Raw genomic sequence first — 12,227 nt, 5'->3', positions numbered from 1 at the left:
GCTGAAGTGGGATGGAGGTGAAAGTCAAATAGAATTAAGACAGTTATAAAAGTGTGAGGTTGGGTGCTGGATGGGTCCTAAAAGAACACTAAAATCTCCCATAAAGATGAGGCTCAGTTATAAGTTCTGTAACGATAAGGTCCATGTCTCTCTTTTTAAAAAAATTAATATACACCCAACATTGAAGACAGTGCCTGGACCACAGAAGATGCTCCAAACAGTTGTTGAGTACATGAATGTAAGGACTATGTCACTAACTCTTTTTTTTTATATAAAATTATTTATTTATTTATTATTTATTTTTGGCTGCGTTGGGTCTTCGTTGCTGTGCACGGGCTTTCTCAAGTTGCGGCGAGCTGGGGCTACTCTTCGTTGTGGTGCGCAGGCTTCTCATTGCGGTGTCTCCTCCTGTTGCAGAGCACGGGCTCTAGGTGTGCGGGCTTCAGTAGTTGTGGTGCGCAGGCTTAGTAGTTGTAGCTCGCGGGCTCTAGAGCGCGGGTTCTAGAGCGCAGGCTCAATAGTTGTGACGCACGGGCTTACTTGCTCTGCAGCATGTGGGATCTTCCAGGGCCAGGGATTGAACCCGTGTCCCCTGTATTGGCAGGCAGATTCTTAACCACTGCATCACCAGGGAAGTCCCATGTCACTAACTCTTTAACTTAAAGCCTTCAAGTTTCTACTTACCACTGGTTAGCTGGTTAGTTGGGAGTAGGAGAATGGCATGGACAAAACAAACCAATGAATATGCACCAAAGCAATAGTCATAGAGCAAAAGAAATATTAAAGGAATTAAAAGTGGAAGCTACGAGAAAAAACTCAAATGAGTTCACTCCTTCTTTAGTCATTTATACCTGAACTAATATATGAGCTGTGGTCAAGTTAATAACTATCTATGAGTGAATGAAAGGATATTTTAAGGGAGGGGAAAACAAGAGAGGATTGTTTGCCTAGTGCCCTGCCCTGTTGCTGTCTGGCTGGGACCTGGCTCAAATGGGAGTTGATCTGGATCACACCAGCCTGAGGTCATCTCCGGTTTATAAGCCAGTGAGCAGGGTGAGGAATCAGGCCTCTAGGAACCCCTGTAACTCCGTAACTGGGCAGAATAAACTCCTCACCCTGCAATTGATCTGCCCGCCTAGGAATCTCAGGAACAAATGAGAATTTTTGAGAATATAGTTGGCTCTTATCATTGGGAACATAGACCACTATCATTCAGTCACTGTTGATTCATTTATTCAACAAAGACTGAGAAATAAAATAGTGGTTTAAATTGAAGACTTCCCTGGTGGTACAGTGGTTAAGAATCCACCTGCCAATGCAGGGGACACGGGTTCGAGCCCTGGTCTGGGAAGATCCCACAGGCCACGGAGCAACTGAGCCCGTGCGCCACAAGTACTGAGCCTGCGCTCTAGAGCCCACGAGCCACAACTACTGAAGCCCGCACGCCTAGAGCCCGTGCTCCGCCACAAGAGAAGCCACTGCAATGAGAAGCCCTCGCACCGCAACGAAGAGTAGCCCCCGCTCGCCGCAACTAGAGAAAGCCTGCGCACAGCAACAAAGACCCAACACGGCCAAAAATAAAAATAAATAAATAAATAAATTGAAGACATGATTTAAAAAAGACATTAAAAAAAAGAAAGTGAGAGAATTAAAGACTAAGCTTACAAATAAAATTCTTATTAATCTCAAATACTGAGTGAGTTTACCACTGGCCACATACTAAGTCATGTGCTTTACATAAATTCTCATGTCACCATCACAGTAGTCCTGTGATCCAGGTATTACTAGGATTCCCATTTAACAGGTGAGGAAACAGGGTAAGAGGTTAAATGACTTTTCCAAGACTACCAGCTAATATGAAACCAGTCCAGGTCTAGCTGACTCTAAGGCACATGCTTCTAACCTGTACTCTAAACTGCTTTACTAAACCCTGGAAGTCAGGAAGGGAGTAGATGAAGCCCCATGTAGACAGACTTGAGCTACTAGTGATGAAGGATCTGAGGCTTTGAGGAGTTAGGAACGTAAGATAGAAGAAATTTTTATAGTATCTCTCTGGTCTCTGCTCTCACATTCATGTAATTCATATTTTCAACAGAGAAAGGAAAGGCTGCATCAGGGACACGTTAAGGGCAGGAAAAAAAATGGGAAAACTGACAACAACAACAAACTTCCAGAGATCATTTAGGTCACTGCCTATCAGAAAACAGAAAAGGGAGGAACTCCCAAAGTCCTGGAGTCCCTATTTCCCTGTGAATGAAAGAGACTAGTATGTAAATAAGAGCTTTGCATAAGCTAGACATTCTTTCAAGTCCAGTTTATCTACCGTATGAGTCACTTCCTTTTTAAAGCAGGAATTAAAAGAGATAGAGGCATATAATCATTACCTAGCACAAACCTTTTTTTTTTTTTTTGAGTTTTAAAATGAATTTATTAAAGAATGGTCTTAGGAAGGCCGCAATGTTTGATTTGTCGTAAAACGAAGTTCTGGGGCTTCCCTGGTGGCGCAGTGGTTGAGTGTCCGCCTGCCCATGCAGGGGACACGGGTTCATGCCTGGGTCCGGGAGGATCCCACATGCCGCAGAGCGGCTGGGCCCGTGAGCCGCGGCAGCTGAGCCTGCGCGTCCGGAGCCTGTGCTCCGCAACGGGAGAGGCCACAACAGTGAGAGGCCCGCGTGCGGCAAAAAAAAAAAAGTTCTGTTTCTTCATGCTGTATAATAAAGGTAATGTAAGAAGGTACAGAGTTATAAGCTTCTTTATACTGGAACTCTCTGATAGTACGGCACAGTGCAGTCACTTCTGCAATGCCAGAATACATTTTTAAAAAATCTCTTCTATGCTTCTCTTCAAAAAGCGATGAACAATAACAGGAGAGCATTAAAAAGCCATTTTTTTCCCTATTCATTCTGTAGTATTGGAGCCAGTATTTTTACCATCACAGGCTACAATTTTCACTTTATCCACTTTAATAAGTTCTGTCACCTCTCCGAATTCAACATCATTCAATACAAAAGTCCACACATTATCACAGAATCTGTACGTATTTAGAGAGCCCCTGAAATTGACTCTGTTCCTGACCCTCTGTGCCCATGCTGAATTGATAGCCTTATCAAACTGAAGTAGAACTTGAAGGGCAAGTTGGGGGGTAATCTGTTGAGACTGTATAAGCTCATCGAGGCTCTCCTGAAGACTGTTTCCCAAAGTGGTATTTCTGTACAACGGATATGCCATGGCTTAGGAGGGAGAAATTCTTTTTCTTATTCAGGCTTGCATTGATATCTGTCAAGTCACTGACCCACACAATCTTAATAGACCTTTTCTTCTCATTCAAGTAGCAAAAAGGTAAAGGGCTCCTCCTTGGACAAAACAACATCATTTTGCATATACTGTACACACAGTCTGACCAGTTCCTATCCTTACTGGCAGAGAGAAATGAACAAGTAAGATAAACAGGCAGATGAGATGATAGAAGAGGCCACAGCCGGTTAACCTGCCACACTTACAAAGGAATCTGAATAACAAGAAGCCTTTGACTGACTCAGGAAAGGTTTATCTCCTCCAAAAGGAAGTTTAACCCCACGTTATCCACTAGAGCAAAGATGCTCATAAACCTTTGGAGGAAGTCTCAGAGTAGCCTAATGCCAGAAAAAAGGAAAAGGAAACAGCAACCCGTTCATTCACAGATAAAGGCTCCGCCTTGACATTTCAACTGAAAACCAAATATGGCTGTATTCTGTGATGGCACAAAAAGTAAACAGGAAAGTGACTGGCCTCTTTGCCATCTTAATGCCTACTGTAGATCTTGTCCCATCCCTGCAGTATATTTATCAGGGATGACTTTTTTTCTTTTCTTTTTTTTTTTTAGGATTAAAGATTCAATTTGAAGACTGAAGCAGGGAGGAGGAAGGAAGCAAAGTAAGTAGAAACTGAAGCACATTCCCATTGCCTCGGGAATTCCAGAACCCTAATCCATCCTTCCTATATACCCTGCACATGAACATGTGTCCAGAAAAGCCTTAGATTCACCCAGTTCCGCCAGCGTCCACATTTACTAACATGCAAAGCTAATGAGAGCCACCAGCACCAAAGTTTAGAGGTCTTGGGATGTCCTACATAACACAACAAAATTCTATGGAGCATGCACCATTAAAGTGCTGCGCTGGGTGCCAAGGTTACAATAATAAACAAAATAGATCATTTTTCTGTTCTCAGGGATCTGTGGTCCAATGGGAGAGGCTGACAAGTTAACTATTTGTTCCAATGCAGCATATGCTAAGTGCTATAATTGCGGGGTGGGAGAACAGGTTCCTACAGGAGCTCAAGAGGAAGGGGGTCTTCTCAGGGGACATAATATCCAAGCTGAAACCTAAAGGATGAGTAGGAATAAAGAAAGGATTTCAGGGAAGGGAATATGCAGGAGAAAGAGGAAGCTTTGCCTGGGTATACAGAGAACTTGGAATGCCTTAGATCCACCCCATAAAAGATACAAAACCCATGTCAATTAAGAACTAGGTGTTTTCCTCTTCTAGTGTTTCATCAATTAATCCTCCTTGTGCTTTATGAGAGAAACCCTAGCCTTTGCTCTCTAAACAGCAATTTTCCCTCACTTTGCTTATCAGGTAATTTGTGAGTCTGAAGTCGACAGCACTTGAGTAATTAGATTTCAGAGTATTGGGAAGGTTTCTCCATCCTTAAAATTCTTCCTGACTTATTTAATGTTTCTGAATGTACTGTTAGGATTAGATAGGTGATTGTTACACACACAATATGAATGTAAAAGTACATACATAGGAACAATCATGAAGATAATAACAGCTAACATTTATTTCATGCACACTCAGCACGAGCCGCTTTTTCTAAGTTCTTTATGCATATTAAGTCGATTAATTCACACAATAGTAAATTCTACTGATATCTCTAGTTTGCAGGTAGGTTAACTGAAGCACAAAATGTTTAAGCATCGTGTCCAAGGTCGTACAGCTAGCGAGTGTAGAGTCAGGATTTGAACTCAGACAGTCTGACTCCAGGGTCCATGAGGTTAACTGCAATGCTAGTCAATCAGGGCGAAGACGGAAACAAACTTTGCCTCACAGCTCTTTCTACCTCTGGCCAGTTCTGTGTGGGCCAGAACTGAGCTGCAAACCTTTCTACCAGGTATACCAAGCAACACAAACTATCCGCTGTTCCACCTGTTAAATCCTAAGGCTGAAAACTTCTGAAATGTCCAGACTCCTCCCCAGATGCTTTGAGCTATGTTACTTCTGTTGGGAGCCCCTATATTCTTTCATAGAAAAGAGCAATTTCTGGTCATTTGGGACCGTTACTTCAGGATGACCGTGACTACATTCATCAAGTTTCTGACATTGAGCTTGCTAAAGGTGCCTTTTCTGAGGAAAACTCAAAACAATCTTAAGCCATTCCTAAGTCTTTACCTGAGGAATTAAGCTGGCTAGTTCTACTGTGGGAAAGTCATCTTTAAATAATTTGTGTACCACACAAAGAATGACTTCAAGAAAATGTAAACAAAATTTTTTTTCCTTTAGTAAAAAGTGTTCTAAGTTGAAGATTTATCTGCCTACCCACAGGAAAATAGAGCCAGCTGATTTTTTTAAAAGGTACCAGTTACAGGCCATATGATTCGACATGAACAAAATACTGAAACATCTAAAGGGATGAGAACTATAATTTATCCATATCATTATTTTTCTATTTAGAATTTAGTGTCATTTTATTAATTAGAAAAATGAATCTGGGGGAAAGGTTTTAAGAATACTTATCAGTTCGGTTTTGGCTGCAAGTAACAGAAACCTCCTCCTCAAAGTTGCTGAACAAAGAGAAACAGGGGCATCTTTGGCTGATGGTAGAATCTAGCTTTGTGGATTAACTTTGAGCCCTTATGGGTCTTTATTATTTTCTGTATATTCAGCTAGGAATATATATTGCTGTTAATTTTTTTTTTTCCGAATAGTAGTTGTCAAAAACAAAAACAAAACCTGACCAACTTTCATGAGTCCTAGGAGTCAATAGTTCTCAGATCATCATTTCTATTTTTCCCAAATAGATCAAAGCTGGATGAGAAGCCTCAGTAAAAAACTATGTAAACATTGCTTGTTTAAGATAACCAAGCCTCTCGGCTAACATTAGATAACCCCTGCAGGACTAGTAGAACTTTCTTGTAGCCATAGGCAGCCCTAAAGGCGGGTAGAGAAACCATTATCAATGGGTTTTATGTAGCCCCTATTGTGAAGACCAAGAGAACACCAAAACCCCAGGGGTGGCTGGTGGTAGGAATGATTCTAGAAACTGGTTTCAACCATTTCAAACCCCAATTTTTGTTTTAATTGAAGATATTTCATTAAGATCAAAGGTTTTTCATTATACTTATTTACAGTTCCTTACTAGTCAAAAAGGAAACAAATAATAAACACCTTTATCTTTAGGGAGCTTTTGACAACAGTTTAAAACAGTTTTGTAAATCTGTTTGTCCGTTTGAAATTGTTACCAATTAGATGCCTGAAAACTTGCAATACCAGGGATGTCAGCCTTAAAAATACCGATAACTGCCATATTGGTTAGTGAAATCATGTTAAAAAAAATTATGTATCTCCATTCTACCTTTTTACTTTTTAAACCAACTCTAATTTGTCATTCATAGGAGTACGTATAGAATTTCCCTCTTGCTCTTAGATTTTTAACATGTACATTCTCTCTTCTTTCAAATACTGGTTGATACTCCATTGGAAACAAGTTGCTAAAGGAGCTGGTACAATGAGGGGCATAATGCTTACCCCAACTTTTTTTTTCTTACCCCAACTTTAAATAAAGGCCACGCCACACACAAAATAGATTGGGGAGCAAAAGTGGTGAATACCACTTTCTAAGCCAAACTCAACCCACTTGTTACTTTCTATCATTACCCACTGCCCTCAATAAGAAAAAACTTCCTGGCAGTCCATTTATGCGAACCTCTAAGCAAGAACGGAAGGACTTAACTGCAGAATGAGTATTCTAAAGAAATATATATTTCTATATTTATAAAAATTGTTCTGATTTAAAATATTGAAACATTAAGATAAACTTTCGAAGCTCATTTGTCATGAGTTTTATTTCTAGCTTCCAGACAGGTTCATATAACAAGCACAAATGTATTTCCTTTCTGGGTATCAGGTACTTATTTCTATAAAGAGATCTTACCTGTCTGAACGGAAGAGACAGATAGAGTTGCTACAGTCCCAGATCTGTGTCTCTGCTGCATTTAAAGTGGCACAGTTTCTCATGCCTGTTTTTCTTTATAAGCAATTAAAACTATTTGAGATCATTCCGCATCCCCTAAATTTCAAAGATGCAACTGTATATCACACCAAAACGTAGTTAAATTCAAGTGGCTCATTATTCAAGGATGAGAGGTCAAATTCATTCAGGCAATGAACAACCAATTCTGGCTGCATTCAACTGTTTGTGGTTTAGGTTATTTTCTTTTTTAAAGAGCTGATTTTCCTCTCAAACCAATTCAGTCTTCCACAAACTGTTTATACGGGTAGATAAAACTTTTAACACAAAAGCCAGCAAAAATTGTATATGTACAAGATTTGCTTATTGACAATCAGTATTGAACTACATTAAACACTGATTTTTCTTCCATTTAGATAAAATTCTTAGATTGCTGTGATGAAGTCTCATTCGTTCTAACCTCCTTTAAGAACGAGGACAGCCTTTGCACACTGACTGACATAAGGAAAGAGTTTCGTTGGTGGTTTACAAATGCTTTTGAAGGATACAGGTGGGATTACACATGACGCCTCCACCAAAATAAATGTTGGTAAAATCATGACTCCATTCAGCATTAATCAAAGAGCAGTAGAGAAGTTACTGTGAGAAACCTTACTCAGTAAACAATAAGAGATCAAATTCCGCTGTCAAAGAGCAACTTTTAAATAGTTAAAACATGATTCATACAAACATAGAATGAACACGTGTTAACTCATATTCAACTCATTGATGGGGGAGCCAGTGGAATGTTAAAGCTGTTTCCCAGGGCTTTTGAGAACCTGTGTATTTGTAGAAATTTGTGAAAGAGAATGTCTGAACAAAATTGCTACGTTAAATACAAAACTGGTTAATGTCCTACTGGATAATCTTTGGAGATATCTTTCTACCAGACATAAATCTACAAATCAACATATAACCCCATGGAGTCTAGGCCTTGTTGGTAGTAAATTGTGTGTTAAACAAAAGGTACTTTTCCTTGGTTAATTATATAATCCTTGGTGGCCTTTTAAACATTTCCCCAGTGTAACATTGATGGGACATGCTGTCCTATTTTTCCCTTATTTCCAAGTTTGCGATTATTTTTCTTGTCACCTCTGAAGTTGTGCTTGAAAAAATAAAAATGAGATTCTAATACTAGATCATTAAGAGCCATTATTGAAAAGTAATTCCCAAATCTGGAAACACAAAATTTCTGGAAATGAAATTTAACTTCGTTTCTTCAGCCCTGGTTTGAAACAATGATTCTCCATCTCGTGAGTCACTGTGTTTGCCTCCCTTTTTTCCTCTCCCTATTCTAGTAAAGACCTGAAAGTTTCCTGGCAAAGCCATCTGGTTCTCCCCTCTGCACACTGGCACCAATTACACAAACTGCTTTCCTATTTTAGAAGAAATACCGCATTCTGCCACACTAACATCCAACAACTTTCACCTAAGAGAAAAATGTTTCTTTTAAGTGAACATGAGTCCTTACCCTCTTGTCCTTCCTATGCATTAATGGTCAGCCAACTACCTGTTACTAGCCATTCTCCTTTGATTAGAAAGCCAATACTATTCTCCAAACAAAATGATCACCATGCCTTTAGTGTCCTCCTATCTTATTTTCCAACTCCAAATTCTTTTGGGGGTCCCTTTTAAACTTTCCTGAACCTGATAGATTAAAATGCTCTCCTAAAACTCCAACAGATATTGAACCAAGGACCAAGTATTCCCACAAATACTGAAAGAAATGAGATTACATTTCCTTTGCCTATTTCCAACTCCCCTCAGAGTAAAAGATTAGACTTTAGTAGTAAACAGATTGAACGCAGGTAAAAGATGCAAAGACTCAGAAGAGGATTTAAATGAAAAACACATGATGATATCACGCATAGGCAGAATCTAAAAAAAAAAAAAGATACAATTGAACTTATTCACAAAACCGAAACAGACTCACAAACTTAGAAAACAAACTTATGGTGACCAAAGGGGAAAGGTGGTAGGGGGAGGATAAATTGGGAGTCTGGAATTGACATGTACACACTACTATATATAAAAGAGATAACCAACAAGGACCTACTGTATAGCACAGGGAACTCTGTTCAATATTCTGTAATAACCTAAATGGGAAAAGAATTTGAAAAAGAATAAATACATGTATATGTACAACTGAACCACTGTGCCGTACACCTGAAATACAACATTGTAAATCAACTACGGTCCAGTATAAAACAAAAATTAAAAAAAAAACAAAAACCCACGTAATTTAAAAAAAAAAAAAAAACAGGTACAGAAGTAATTGCTTGGGGCTGAGGATTTGTCATTTATTGAATGTGTTGGGCTTCGGGGTGTTTTACTACTGTTCCTGCTCGACCTCAGGAAGCCATGGCACGAGCTGGAAGCACTGACCTCTGCCTGCAGTACGCTCTGGGTTTCCTCACACACGAGGACCAAACTGAAAGGAAAGGCCTAGAATGTAAACGTCTCATTAGCCTGAGTCTGGGCTTGTTGCCCAGTTCTGATTGGGTTCCCAGTGACTTCTTTGGGGCTTGGGGCCAGGACTTATTTTTATGTTAGATCTTGAAGAAATTTATTCAGTTCCCACAAGCCGCATGGTACTGTGAAAACTTTAGATTCAGCAGCAGCCGTCTCGGAGAGGGGCGTGAACAGAGGGTAGCCTGAAGGAGACAGAAAGACAAAATGCCGCAAAGATAGTTAATGAGGTACAGAGCTGTGCTCCTTTGGGTCACAACAATCCACGTTTTGATCAACCCATCTCCGGAGCTCAATTCCCACACCAGCTGGAAATAACGAGCTACCCAGCCTCCAAAGGAAGGCCCCCAGCGTGGGGGGCTGTGAAGGGACAGAGGACAGGGGACTTCCATTTGCTCATCACTAACCACATTCCTAACCTTGCACCTGGTACTTCAGTGAATTCATTCTTCAGGACAACCCCATGAAGAAGGACAGGGAACAAGATTCTTACAGCCACTATGTCATCAACCCCTACCCTCACTTTTAATTCCATTGACCAACACAGGCCATGCTTAAAATTTGGAAACCAATGACAGTACCAGAATGAACTATGGAACTTGAATAAAACCAGATTTAGTTCTTCCTTTGCACTTGACTCCCACAGTCAAGTGGGAGGCTCATTAGTAAGGACAGAAATTCACCCCAAAGTGAACTGAATGTATGAAGGGCTATTCAGCATTCCTGGAGGACGAATGGTGAGTCCCACCTCCCCGCCACCGCGCACCACCCCAGTGTCTAAGGGCACTGAATATGTAGATAGCTATGGTCCAAGGATAAATTGTTTTTTCTCTCTCTTTCGGCCAGACTTGGGTTGAACGAGGACCAAGTTCTTGGTCACATGCATGGCCCTTAACCCCCAGGGGAAGGCTGACTGGGTTAGCTGGGGTGTAGTGAGCCCTCTTGGGTGAGCAGACAGAAACCACCTGTACTGGAGGGAAGAGAGCACAAAACAGGGAGTCCAAAGCCATAGGTGATTTTGAAAAAGACTTGAATTACGTTTTGTAACCTATGCTAACAAAACTCTAACCTGTGACCTAACAAGCCAAAGATATTGGAAGAATCTGATGGGAACAGTGAATTAAAAGCCTTCTTTACTGCTATCTCTTCCCAATGGAAGCAATGACCTTCAACATTCATTCACTCATCCAACAGATATTTATTGAAAGGCTACTATACACTAGACATCTTTCTAGGACCTGGGCAGCAGTGAACACGACAAGAGCAATGACAGAAAGGTTCTTTGTCTTCCTTATTAAAGTAATATATGCACATTCAAGGAAAATTATAAACTGGAGATAAACTGAAAGGAGAAATCATTTGAATTCTCCCAATCAGAAAAAAAAAATACTGCTAACTTTGTGGGATATATATTCTTCTTTTCAATCTATTTTCAATGTACATGAATCCATAAGTACATACATACTGTTTTCCCCAAAATACTACTAAAATGTACATAATATTGTATCATGGCTGCTTTTTTCACTTGTCACGTTGTTAGCCATATTTCCATATGTTACAGTCTGATTAAATGCTAATCTCCTCATTTCAAAAGCAGGAGTAAAAGCATTTTTTTGGAAATCCTACCCAGTGAGCTAGACTCAATAGATATGAGGAAGAGAAAAGGAAAGAGTAAATGGAGCCCCAAGCCATCCCCACCCCTGGGTTTCTGACCAGGAGAGAGCAACTGCTACCACTCCCACAGTTCCCAGTTCACTGCAGGGAAGCGGGTGGGCAGCATCCCGATGGCTGCAAGTACCTGCAGGCCCTGGTTCATAGCACTGGGTCCACCTGGCCCAGGCAGTGGAAGGACAGCGGGTTTGACAACAACACACAGCCTGGAATGCTTGACCTTTGCCTCAGGTTTTACCTGGGAGGGAGGCCAAAGCTTACCTGGGTGTGGTCAGGGCTCTTAGGGAGAACAGCAGGGCAGGCGTGGGCTACTTGGCCCAGGTATAAGTACCCTGTAATTTCTTCCACATTATATGTTACTAAAAGCCAGTCACATCCTTATTATTCAGCTTAGCACTTACGCCTAAGTTCAATCTGTTGTACTTTGGCAAAGTTGCACGCTTAAGGTCTAAATCACTAAATAATTTAAGAGAAGTCTGGTGCCCAAAGAAAGAAAGCCTCCTCTCAAGGTGGGATGTGCTTGTGGGCACCAGTCTCACACAGGAAATTCCTAGGGGAATTATCCCAGGAGCCAGCCACGGCATCATTGACTATCTCTTATTCCACGGTATCAGTAAACCAAAGTTTATTTTATCAAATGTCTTTTTTTGAAAAATAATTTTTATCTTCCATTTTTTTTACCTTAATATTCCTGTAATGAATATCTGACTGCTAAATACTCATTCACTTGCTTTATTATAGCCTACGATAAATTCTTTCAGGTAGAATTATCAATTCAAAGGGTATAAATATTTTTATGACGTTCGCAACCAAATTACGAG

The 12,227-nt window shown here is 40.4% G+C and overlaps 1 protein-coding gene across 1 annotated transcript; it reads right to left on the bottom strand.

Moving 5' to 3' along the window:
* Positions 1–2,834: 2,834 nt before the first annotated feature.
* LOC132529072 (transcription initiation factor IIA subunit 2-like) lies at positions 2,835–3,268 on the bottom strand. Its single transcript, XM_060165319.1, has one exon. It carries the CDS (start codon positions 3,226–3,228, stop codon positions 2,899–2,901), a length of 330 nt encoding a protein of 109 aa, XP_060021302.1. The 5' UTR covers positions 3,229–3,268; the 3' UTR covers positions 2,835–2,898.
* Positions 3,269–12,227: the final 8,959 nt, after the last annotated feature.

The sequence above is a fragment of the Lagenorhynchus albirostris genome, chromosome 11 (genome assembly GCF_949774975.1).
Source record: "Lagenorhynchus albirostris chromosome 11, mLagAlb1.1, whole genome shotgun sequence".
Classification (NCBI taxonomy): Eukaryota; Metazoa; Chordata; class Mammalia; order Artiodactyla; family Delphinidae; genus Lagenorhynchus; species Lagenorhynchus albirostris.
This window is presented reverse-complemented; position numbering and strand designations above follow the sequence as displayed.

Excerpts from the sequence above, each read along its gene's own strand:
- LOC132529072 (XM_060165319.1), bottom strand. The coding sequence starts at position 3,228 with ATGGCATATCCGTTGTACAGAAATACCACTTTGGGAAACAGTCTTCAG.